The sequence below is a fragment of the Anabrus simplex genome, chromosome 11, assembly GCF_040414725.1.
Source record: "Anabrus simplex isolate iqAnaSimp1 chromosome 11, ASM4041472v1, whole genome shotgun sequence".
NCBI classification, from domain to species: Eukaryota; Metazoa; Arthropoda; class Insecta; order Orthoptera; family Tettigoniidae; genus Anabrus; species Anabrus simplex.
Window position 1 is genome coordinate 21,947,264 of NC_090275.1, and position 12,576 is coordinate 21,959,839.

General features: G+C 38.2%; 1 protein-coding gene across 1 annotated transcript in view; it reads left to right on the plus strand.

The window, feature by feature from the left end:
• Positions 1–12,576, plus strand: part of LOC136883059 (uncharacterized) — a 106,168-nt gene that overhangs the window by 67,502 nt on the left and 26,090 nt on the right. Inside the window, exon 13 of the mRNA XM_067155206.2 lies at positions 7,403–7,491. Within this exon, the coding sequence (XP_067011307.1) occupies positions 7,403–7,491 (89 nt within the window). The remainder of the gene's footprint in view (positions 1–7,402; positions 7,492–12,576) is intronic.

Here is a 12,576-nt window from a genome sequence, read left to right on the forward strand (position 1 = left end):
TTCCCATTTTCACACCAAGAAAATGCTGGGGCTGTAACTTAATTGAGGCCACGGACGCTTCCTTCCAACTCCTAGGCCTTTCCTATCCCGTCGTCGCCATAAGACCTATCTGTGTCGGTGCGACGTAAAGCCACTACTGTAGCAAAAATAAATCAGAAGACGAACCTGTATCTAAAAAGGAAACGAGGAGTGGTAGACAAACAAACTCACATGCGTAATATTATTCGGAATGCAAGGGTAAAAGGAGAAGGTTATATTTCTTACTCAGACAAGGAAGTACCTGGTCTGAGCCCTACATTATTCTTTGTTATTGTTTGTTTTAGGTACCCATCAATATCAAGAAGATACGTGAACTAAATGCCTTAAAACCTTACCTGATGGAATATGAATACTTTTATGACAGCATTTTACAATGGCCTACTACAGAGACAGAATGTGCTGTGGAGTTTGTTTATGCGGATTGATTACCTCCTGTCATGATGAGCAGGCGTTGCTGATTTCATCCTTTTGTATCAGCAATACAGTCCAAACCTATTAAAATATGCTTTTTTAACAAATATGGGGTTTATGACAAAATCCCTTCAAAATTCAAGAACCATCCCATAAAAATATGTTAGCAACACTCGCTTATTTCAGAAACCAGTTAAGTGGAAATTTGTTCCGGTTTTTTTACGGCAAAGTTAATAAGCACAACATATTTTTCCTTAGATAGAAATTATTAAGAGATATAATACTTTCAAGCTAAAATATTAAAACCCCTACCGTCAGGCCCCGATTTCAAGTAGTTAGCGCCCTGGGCAAACAATATTTAGCCGCCCGCCCCTCTGCTCGTTCTAAAAAATAATTAAATATTACAGTTTTCAAGATTATGAGTTTTTAAGCAGCACGTTATGCAAATACAGTTAATTCTCATAATTAAAGTTACCAAGCTAAATAAAGATAACAGCCAAATAAGAATGAGGCTGTTTTTATTGTTATTTAAAAAGCTGTTGGTTCAGTTTGATAATTTGTATGTAAGTAAATAATTTTAGAAATAAGACACGTTTTCTTCATAAAATTTAAATATATAGATTAAATTCAGGTTTTAAAGTTAGAATAGTTTAAAGTGTTTTATATAGTCTAATAAAATAATTGGAATAATTTGTGGAACGTAAAAGTAATTTGAGTGTAATGAATTTAAGACGTAATTCACGCAGGCCATAATTACTCGATCCGCCAGCCGCCGACCCTCAAAAACTGGCGCCCTGGGCAAATGCCCAGTCCGCCTATTTGTAAATCGGGGCCTGCTTACCGTAACATATTGTCTGATGCTAGACATTTTCTTTCATTTTCCCAAAAATGACAGATTTGGCGCTTGACTTGTTTCTGAAATAATCGATTCAATTAAGGTACAGTCCCAGCATTTGCTTGGTGTAAAAATGGGAAACAACGGAAAACCATCTTCAGGGCTGCCGACAGTGTGGTTCGAACCTGTTATCTCCCGAATACTGGATACTGGCCGCACTTTAGCGACTGCAGCTATCGAGCTCGGGTTTTAAGTATCTAGAAACGCCACTGCCCATATTGTAATAGGCTACAACTGAAAGAGGAACAACATATATTTATAGCAATTTATTCTTATAATACTAAACCTTAAAATAGTTTTATAAATGTATACACACAGAGATAATACAGAAACATTAGTAGCAACTACTATTCAGTATGCGGATTCTCAACCATTACTACATCTTTTTCTGTAACGTTACGCCATTTAGCCATTCTTTTAGTGAGATATGTTGTAGCTTATTCGAACTGACGATTCACCTCCGACCTATTCACCTCCGACCTACAATTACCAATAAAAATAAGTTAATTGTCTTAGTTTGAATAGTAAACATCATTGCATCACTAATATAACAAAGACAATTCAATAAAGTCGGATAACACCTACCTCAGATAAGGCAGCTGTTCTAAGTTCATTCGCAATTTCATGGTGTTCTTCACCAACATATTTGTCATATTCTTCGGCGTGTTTTAAAGAATAATGTCGATGAATGTTATTTTTTTTGCTAGTGGTTTTACGTCGCACTGACACAGATATGTCTTATGGCGACGATGGGATAGGAAAGGCCTATGAGTTGGAAGGAAGTGGCCGCGGCCTTAATTAAGGTACAGCCCCAGCATTTGCCTGGTGTGAAAATGGGAAACCACGTAAAACCATCTTCAGGGCTGACGACAGTGGGATTCGAACCCACTATCTCCGGGATGCAAGCTCACAGCCGCGCGCCTCTAACCGCACGGCCAGCTCGCCCAGTGTTAACATTTTTAATAAAGTTTAATGTCTTATTACAAATCAAGCATTTTGCCATTCCATTGCACTCGGTAAAAAGATGCGGCATAATAAAACACGACAAAATATAACGTGCTATTGAAAGGTCATATCACAACTAGCGAGTAACAAAGTATTGTCAGCGTGTCCACTGCCGCTTGTTACGAAGCAAGGGTGAGGATGAGGAAGCGACTGATAGCAGCTGAAGATCTCGCTCACCACATCCCTGCGTGGGTAAGAGCTAATCTGTCATCATCCCTCTTCAAGGACAAGGCGCTGCGGCATCTGACTGAAACTGGCTGAACTACCAGCACTAGAATTCGGCCGACACTCGGAAGTCAATAAGCAGAGCTTTATTAAAATCATGATTAAATATATAAAGAAACCCTATTTTTGAGGTATGTTAAAGTAGCCCCTTAGAGAAAAATATAAACTTCGCTACGGTATAGTTTGCTTCCAATTTGAACACCATCTTGACTTAAAACAAGTTTAGGAAAACCACGGTTCAGAGCTCAATTTCATATGGAGATTCGTTATTTTAATTACCATTTTATAACTATATTTGCATTTCTTTTTGAAATGTTTTTGCACTAATGAAAAGTGTATCACAGACTACCGTGCACTATAAAAACAAAATAATTTTACCTTGTTCCGTTTCCTTATAAAAACTCTTACAAACTTTTGACCCATGTTACAACAACTACTGAGCTGGTGGCCGGCCGTTCCAGCTCCGGCCGCCTCTTAAGAACACTGCGGTCAGAATGAATGAAGAAGTACTGGGCAGATAATCAATCAAATCAATCAATCAATCAATACTGATCTGCATTTAGGGCAGTCGCCCAGGTGGCAGATTCCCTATCTGTTGCTTTCCTAGCCTTTTCCGAAATGATTTCAAAGAAATTGGAAATTTATTGAACATCTCCCTTGGTAAGTTATTCCAATCCCTAACTCCCCTTCCTATAAATGTTTATTTGCCCCAGTTTGTCCTCTTGAATTTCAACTTTATCTTCATACTGTGATCTTTCCTACTTTTATAGACACCATTCAAACCTATTTGTCTACTAATGTCATTCCACGCCATCTCTCCGCTGACAGCTCGGAACATACCACTTATTACAAGTGATGAAAATCATTTTTCGTCCGTATTGAAAGTTTCATAAACTGTATATAGGATAATATTTTTTGTTTATTTCCACCTATTCAATACATTACAAGATGTTGGCATTTACTTTAAAACATTATTCAGATGAGACATGTTTCGCCTCCTACTGTGAGGCATCCTCAGTCATCAGCACCACATCCAAAATATTTTTCCCTCTGGTTGGTTCCATCACTTTCTGAATCAGCTGTCCTTCCCATATTAACTTATTTGCCATTTGTTGGTCATGCTTCCTGTCATTCGCATTTCCTTCCCAATTGACATCTGGCAAATTCAGATCTCCCGCTACAATCACATTTCTTTCCATGTCATTTCCCACATAGCTGACTATCCTATCAAATAATTCCGAATCCGCATCAGTGCTACCCTTTCCCGATCTGTACACTCCAAATATATCAAGTTGCCTATTATCTTTAGAAATGAGCCTTACACCTAGAATTTCATGTGTCTCATCTTTAACTTTTTCGTAGCTTACAAATTCTTCTTTCACCAGAATGAAAACTCCCCCTCCCACCTTTCCTATCCTATCTCTACGATACACACTCCAGTGCCGTTAGAAAATTTCTGCATCCATTATATCATTTCTCAGCCATGATTCAACTCCTATTACAGTATCTGGTAAATATATATTACTTAATTCTATTCCTTTCTTTACAATACTTCTACAGTACAATCTTCAATCAAAAAAAGTACATGGAAGATTCAAGTGGTCCAGTGTGGTCAATAAAGTTAATAATAATAATAATAATAATAATAATAATAATAATAATAATAATAATAATAATAATAATAATAATAACGTTGTTGTATTGTTGTTTTTATCCAGTTTTTTTGTTAGGGCATAAAACGTTTTAAATAAGGTATTTTTCATGCATGTGATTTTAATCTGTAAGCTGAAGAGAATTTTAATTCTCGAAACATGTACTTGTATATATTTATGTATTTAATGGTTTAGTATACATACTAGAGTTTGAATTGTATTGACAAGGTGGACCTTGAAAGGTTCCCTTACCAAAGCAAATGATTCAATCAAGATATTCACAATTAAGTCGGTTTTCAAACTCACTGAGGAATGAACACAGTCACTCATTGTAATGTTATAAAGGCGACTATGCTGTAAAAGACACACAGGCAATTATATTATATACCCGCAGATGTAACATTAGTGATTTTCACAATACAGCAATGGCAGTATGCATAATCTTTCAAGTTACAAAAAAATCCTTGACTACATGGTGCCAACATGCTAGAATAACAGTAACTGTAAGACAACGTATTGGCAAGTAGGGACCCTAACTGTATGGTTAGCGACACTGAATTGAACCCTACAGTTAGAAAATGACCATAAATCACTACCTTTAGTATTAACAGGGGAGAAAGAGTACGGTTGTACCTTTAGTGACTAGGCTTAATAATAATAATAATAATAATAATAATGTTATTTATTTTACGTCCCACTAACTACTCTTTTACGGTTTATCGGAGACGCCGAGGTGCCGGAATTTAGTCCTGCAGGAGTTCTTTTACGTGCCAGTAAATCTACCGACACGAGGCTGACGTATTTGAGCACCTTGAAATACCACCGGACTGAGCCAGGATCGAACCTGCCAAGTTGGGGTCAGAAAGCCAGTGCCTTAACCATCTGAGCCACTCAGCCCGGCAGTGACTAGGCTTACGTCCAGAGGACTAGAGATGGTCACTCTCCTCATCAGCCGCAGTTCTACATCCATCTCTTCTCAGCTCCTGATGAGCTTCTTTCTGTTTCTTAGCTTCATCGGGAGCATGGGCATCAACACTCATTGAGTGGCCATCTTGAGAAGTAATAGTACATTATGCAACAAGCCTATAATGGCAATAATTAACACACGAGTCTTCTTCCTCTTCTTCTTCTTCTTCTTCTTCTTCTTCTTCTTCTCCTCCTCCTCCTCCTCCTCCTCCTCCTCCTCCTCCTCCTCCTCCTCCTCCTCCTCCTCCTCCTCCTCCTCTCTGGGTAGGGTAGTGTACCAAAGCCGTCCACCTTACTAGATCTTTCCACCACTCCTCTTCTAGTACTTTACTGCTATCAACTCCTCTATTTGCAATACAGTCCACAACAGAGCTCCTCCATCTCATTCTAGGCCGTCCCCTAGGCCTCTTTGTAGTCTCTGTATCTATGAATGTTCTCTTTGGTATTCTCTCTCTTGGCATTCTCATCATGTGTCCAAACCATTTTACTTTTCCTATATCAATCTCTTGTTGAAGTTTACACACTCCCACGCTTCTCCTTATTTCCTCATTTCGTATTCTATCTCGTCTTGTCTTTCCCTGTATGCTCCTCAAGAACCTCATTTCAGCTGCTTGTATGTTACTTTGGTTCCGCTTACTCAACGTCCAGGCTGCTGAAGCATAGGTCAGTATAGGTTTATAATAGGATGAGTATAAAACCTTCTTGCACTTCATTGGCACATTTTTGTTCCATATGTCTCTCACACACTGGTAGAAACTTGCAGACTGCTGTATTCTTAAATCAATTTCTCCATCTTGATAGGTGTTATCAGGTAATAAAATTAAAGTACCATATTTTTCCGAATCCAAAACGACCCTGAATCCAAAACGACCCCCACTTTTTCCTTGAAAAACATTAAATTATGCTTAAAAATGCTTTGTCAAATCGTATGAATGCTTTTCTTGTACAGTACACATGTTTAGACTCTTTTATCTTCTCACCAGTGCCGAACATTGACTTTAGTTATGCCGTATTTTCTTGCGGCTACACACTTATTCTTTATTTCCGTGAGTTTAATAACCATGGAATTAAAATTGGCATCATAACATCAAAGACAACCCGTTAAAAATTTGCCAGCAAATTATCTATAAAACTTTATTTTACTAAGCAGCAAGTACAGTAGACATGTTATAACTGCCACTGAGTATAAGAAATAAATTGACAAGAAGGTCCACCTTTTCAGTACAGTAGCCTATATAAAGTAAATAGAATTGCACTTCATTACGGAACAAAAATGAAATTTATAGCTTATAAAAAATGCCACTGAGTAGCCGTGGCTTTTCTAAGAATTCGAAGGCTCGCATGTTTTGATGCCATTCTGCAGATTTGAGGAACATTTTTGTAGAGGCTAATAGGATGTCATTCTCTCTTCACTTTTTATCGAGAACCAGTGACATTGCACAGAGGCACTGTACGGACAGGGTGCCATGTTGATGGTTAACGAGCTTTGTACACGCGGGGTATGAAGGGAAGGTTACCGTGATAGCTGCCAGTGGTGTTCATTACTGTTAGTTCGCGAATACAAGACGACCCTAGATTTTTCACAGGAGATTCTGAGGAAAAAACCGTCGTCTTGGATTCAAAGAAATACAGTAGGTTGGGAAATGTTAACCTAAAAGGATTTAAAAAAATATTTTTTACAAGTTGCTTTATGTCCTACTGACAGAGGTAGGTTTTATGGTGATGATGGGATGGGAAAGGGCTTGAAGTGGGAAGGAAGCGACCATGGCCTTTATTAAGGTACAGCCCCAGCATTTACCTGGTGTGAAAATGGGAAGCAATGGAAAACCATCTTCAAGGCTGCTGACAGTGGAGTTCAAACCCACTGTCTTCCAAATGCAAGCTTACAGCTGCACGGCTCTAACTGCATGGCCAATTCGCTCAGTAAAATATCTTTTTTTAATTTCCTGTATGTATTCATTAGTGTGTGTCTAAGTGAGCATGCACACTCAAACATTTTGTTGGATTTGTGGAATATAAATCTATCGCTTAATTTCACTCTCTGGATATCATTCATTTTTTGGCCATTTTTCTAAATAACTGTAAAATGTAACATAGATATATGTTCACAGTAATGCTTCAAATGTTTCCTCATTTGTGTTCAGAATATTCTGCTTAAGTACAAGATATACAAAGCCATTTTAAAATTCTTTGTGTATTTAAATTACAGGCTGATTATGACTTCCTAGAATGGACTCAAGAGTTCCGTCGTCAAGGAGGGATGACATGTCTCTGTCCAGGTACTGCAAGCTGGAACAGGTGAGCTGTATGTTTGGCTTAACTGTCATGGTTAGTTTGAAAGAAAGGTGATAACATTTCTGTTGAGAATGCTGGGAATACTTTGGATGTTTTGGTGATTATTGGGAAATGTTGACATTAACCTCAGGTACAATGAAACCTCATTAGTGCGTTCCTCATTAACACGTTTGTCCTTTGAGTACGTTGTAAATTCGAAGTCCCAATTTTCACTGTATTAAATCTATATAAAATTACTTTGCTTATCGCATCACGAATTTTCGCTATTACCGCTTAATATGCTCATATTTTTCCTAGCTCTGAAAATGTTATTTGTCATCCCTGTGAAAGAAATGTGATATCCAGCTTGGGTAAGAGCTGTCGCCACAGTTGCGTGATTACGGGAAAAGTCCTTGAATTCCTGAATTTCACAGGGTAAGTTGCACCTTCGAGGAGCAAGTCATTAGTCTTAGGAATGTTCAGTTTTGCCTGCCGGGAAGCAGCGAGATTGCTGAGTAACACAGTGAGCCTCTTTGTGCTTGTATTTTGCATTCCATTCAGAAGTTAGAAATTGATTTTGTGTTGAGTTGTACACTGAAGTGTAGCGAATATTTGTCGCATGATATGGTGGGTAGCCTATATCTGGATTAGGAACATAATCGTGTGAAATTGGCTATTGTGGTGCATATTTGTCTTAAGATAGCCTACTTTTGGATATGGAAAATATCGTGAAATTCCTTAAAATCTGTCAGAAAGTGGACTGACGTCCGCATCTTATAATGTGCAGAGGTCGCGAATGTTGGACTCGCACCTTCGAGTTACGACTCGTTCAGTCGAGTTGGTCGAAGTTTATTCAAAATGGTGGCCAAACACATTCCTCCCGGTTGCTCATGGTTGAGTGTAACCTCAAATTCATTGTCTAACTGTGTGACCAGAAAATAATTCTTTAATAACCAACTGTTCCAAAATAAAATGCTTCTGCCAACATTTAGTTTAGAAAGAGTGTGATCTGCAATAATACTTTGCTATTTTTATTTGTCCCTGTGCACATGTTTTCATTTTTGTTGTTTGGTGTTTTTCACACCATTCTATGCACTTGTTATTTTATAAGCCCCAGTGGAAAAAGTTTTTATATTTGTTCTCCCGTATTTTTCCCACCTTTTAACACTTTCCTCTCATCTTTAGAAATGGTAGGTATAGTTTTCACTGTACCCGCAGATACATGACATAAAATGCCCTTATTACACGTTATAATTCTCATATTTTGGTCCGTATTGAATTGTACATTAAAGTCAAAGAAATATTGATGTTTATTAAATTCCATCTATTCAAAACATAAAGAGTAATTTTAATTAAGAATTAAAACTTGTGAAGTAAATTATAGGGGCATGTTTTGCCCTTTTTTTACAGGCATCTTTAGCCTTAATCTCAAACCTGAAAGATAATAAATCAGGATTCTGATTGCTCTTAATTGAGCGAGAGGGATGATGATAGTTAAAATATTCTTATAATAAAGCCTTTATAAAGCCTTACAAACAGACCTAATTTATATACTTTTATGAATGTCCTTGTCTAAAAATGTGGTAATAAGTTGCATATTAGTAGTTTTATAAGAACACAATTTATCCCTGTTGGATAGTTTTTATTTGTATATTCAGTAGTACATTTTCTCGCCTAACGCATTCTGTTTTGTTCTCCCCTGCAAAAATGTCTTAACAAGGTTGTACTGTATTCCGTAACAGGATTTTAGCTATATCTGGTTAATTCCTCTGTCTCGGGTACTAGGTGTTCATGTTTGTCGTAATACACATCTTCAGTTACATACAACACACCACACTACCAACCATCACAGAAACACACATGAATGAATAGTTCCGTCTACATAGGGTTGGAATGTGGAGAGGCTGTAAAATTTTTCTTTATCATATTACTGTATATTTCTGTGCATGTTCCTTTCATTCTGTAAATGACTTGAAAAGCCATCCAAGCATTGTACAGTATTAGTGAATTCGACTATATTTATCACCTGACTTTTAAATGGAAATCTTCATCCATTCACTGAGATTGTACTTGTCGAACTTATTTCCACATGTTCAGAATCCACAGGGTGCTAGATATGAAGTACATTGAGTTATTAACGGCATTGATCCTCTGGAATATTTGTCTGCCCCAACCGTTCAATCGCTTTTAGCTACCCTCCTGTATGTCTTTGTTATTTTTATAGTATATTGCTACATCTGTTAGGCACACAATGTGACAACTCTGCCCCCTGTGTGTGGGGTGGTATTCCACATCCACTTATCCTCTACCAGACACAAGAGGAAACTAAATGGGGACACCCAGGGGCTCTCATCTTAATAGTGTAGGTTGGCAAATACGGTGTCATAATCGAGTCTGGTAATTCTTCCACTTGTTCCAGGCTCCTCACGTTCATCTTTCGCATCCGACCTCCCTCGATCAATTCTTTTTCGCTTCTGATCCTGTTTGAAGTACACTTTCAACTTCCTAGGTTGTGTTTAGTACATGTGGTATGGGTTGAAAAGTACAAAAACAAATGGACACCTGTGAGATCCAAACTTACAAATAGAAAATCTAAAAGTTGTGGGTTTGGATTCCCCTGGTATGTAGTTGGCTATTTTTGGTTCTCTACTTCTCTTGGTTTGAACTACATGTATTAAACACAACCTAACTAAGTAAAAGTATATTTCAAGTATAGTGCAGTTGTTAACATTTTTTTTTTGTTAGTTGCTTTACGTCGCACTGACAGACAGGTCTTACGGTGACGATGGGACAGGAAAGGCCTAAGAATGGGAAGGAAGTGGCCGTGGCCTTAGTTAAGGTACAGCCTGGTGTGAAAATGGGAAACCATGGAAAACCATCTTCAGGGCTGCTGACAGTGGGGTTCGAACCCACTATCTCCCGGATGCGAGCTTACAGCTGTGCGCTCCTAACCGCACAGCCAACTCGCCTGGTAGTCGTTAAAATTAAATATTCACTTGGCATTAGACTTGTGAGACCTAAGGAGTCTTTCATTTTCATGTACTTCGAGGCCCTTCCCTTTCAATTCCATATACCTACACTCTTCGAAGGTTTGGACTTCCATTTTCCCTCTGATTAGTATTGAGAGAGCATGGTTGCCCAGTTGTACTTTCTCACTTAGCAACTGTTCAGGTAGTACTGTACCTTGAATCATGTTATAGTATCTGTTCCTTGTTTAGTGTAGCATGTCTGATTATCCACCATGAAAGCTTTAATCTTAACTCATTGAGAAGTTGTGTTGCGAGAAGTCCCAATATTGATGATGTACAATGTTTGAAATTTTTTTGGTCAACAGACAGACTTGACACCGCATTGAATGAAAAAATGATGGTTTTTTAGACTCCTGAAAATAAGAACCAAATTGAGAGAAGTTGAATTTAGTAAGTGGTGTGACCTCCCACAAGAAGGGAAAGGAGTTATCTTTTTCGTCAACCCCCTCCAGCCAATCAGTGGGTTAGTCACCTTCAAGGATTATTTTGTAATGAATGTTGTGATGCCTTGAAAATGACAGGCAATGTAGCAGCCGTACGAGCTATTCCAGGCAGGACCATGGACAATAACCACTGTCGGTGCTGCCACAACGAGGTAGAATGCCTTGCTCACGTCCTCGGTTACTGCCCGCATGGGGAAGCTCTGCGAAATACAAGGCATCATCATAAAATACAATCTGCCATTGCTTAAGCATTTAGAGAGTGTAGCTTTACAGTCTTTGAGGAGTTTCGTGGTCTCTCTGTTACTGGCAATACCCATCAGACTGACATGATAGCCTTCAAGAACCACTGAAAGGGCTTTATAATGGATCTGATGATCATAATCAAAACATCCAAAACACAACCCAATAAGGTTCATGAGGAAAGTAAAGCAACATATGAACCAATCATCGCATTCTATCAAGAGTACCAGTTGGATGATATCAAAGTCATTGTATTAATGGTTGGTGCTAGAGGAACCTTTCCTCTATTTTTCATCCAGTTATGAAAATTATTTAACCTCAATCAGGCATTAATGAGAGAAGTTGCAGTGACTGCCTTGAAATATTCAATCCAAATCCTGAAGAACCATTTCTCCCGAACTTTTCAATTAAACTGTAGATGTCAAGTGTACTAACCAACCATTATATAATCAACTCCTCACAGTTACTTTTAAAATTTATCTTGTTTTACTGTATATTTTGTCTTCAGGGGCAATCTCCAGTTGGCGAGTGTCAAAATAAATAAAATAAACAACTAAATAATCATTGTAAAGAATGGCATCTATCTTATCAAAGTGTTGATGTAATTAACCCGATGAGTCCTACGCCCGTCTATAGACGGGCTGAGGCAGCCGTTCCACTACTGCTTCGCTCGTCTATAGACGGTGCACGAGAAATTTAATTTTTTGAGTTTCCCAGTTCACTCTCGAGTGCCGATTTGATCTCGGGTATGTTTTGCCATCTGTTGGGCATTATATGAAACTAATTGATCACGGGTAATAGCTTCGGGAAGTAACTTACAGAGCTTATTGTAGACGTCTGTGGAGCTCATCTGTGATGTAAACAAGCATAGCTGAACAACAAGATAGTTGCTCTCGCAGCAACGTTTCTACGGATCAAAGAATCTTTCAGTTATTAACCACAGCAGAAAGTGATGATAAAGCTGATAACGTTAATGAATTTTGAAGCGATTTTGAAAGTCAGAGTAATACACAGAGTGCTGAAAATATTGTAAGTGAGAAGGAAGCAGAGCCTCCTTTGAAACGAAGGAAGAAAAACACTGTGAGTTCAAAAGCTATTTCATCATTATTTTCGTCACGGACGGATGACTTTTCTCCACCAGACTTTCAAGTAACTGTGACAGACTCTGAGAGCCAAGTAGTGTTTGATGACGACCCCAGAAATCGATTATTTTTTAAACTACTCTGCCAGTGGAGTTGATGCAGCTGGTTGTTGATGAAACAAATCGGTATCACAAACAAATGGTAGAAAACCTTGAGCTGTCACCACATTCCAGGTTTAGAAAGTATTTTAAAATGTCAACTTATGTATTTGTAAGGAGTTACATGTATTAGTTGCCTACTGATTTTTAGGAAATA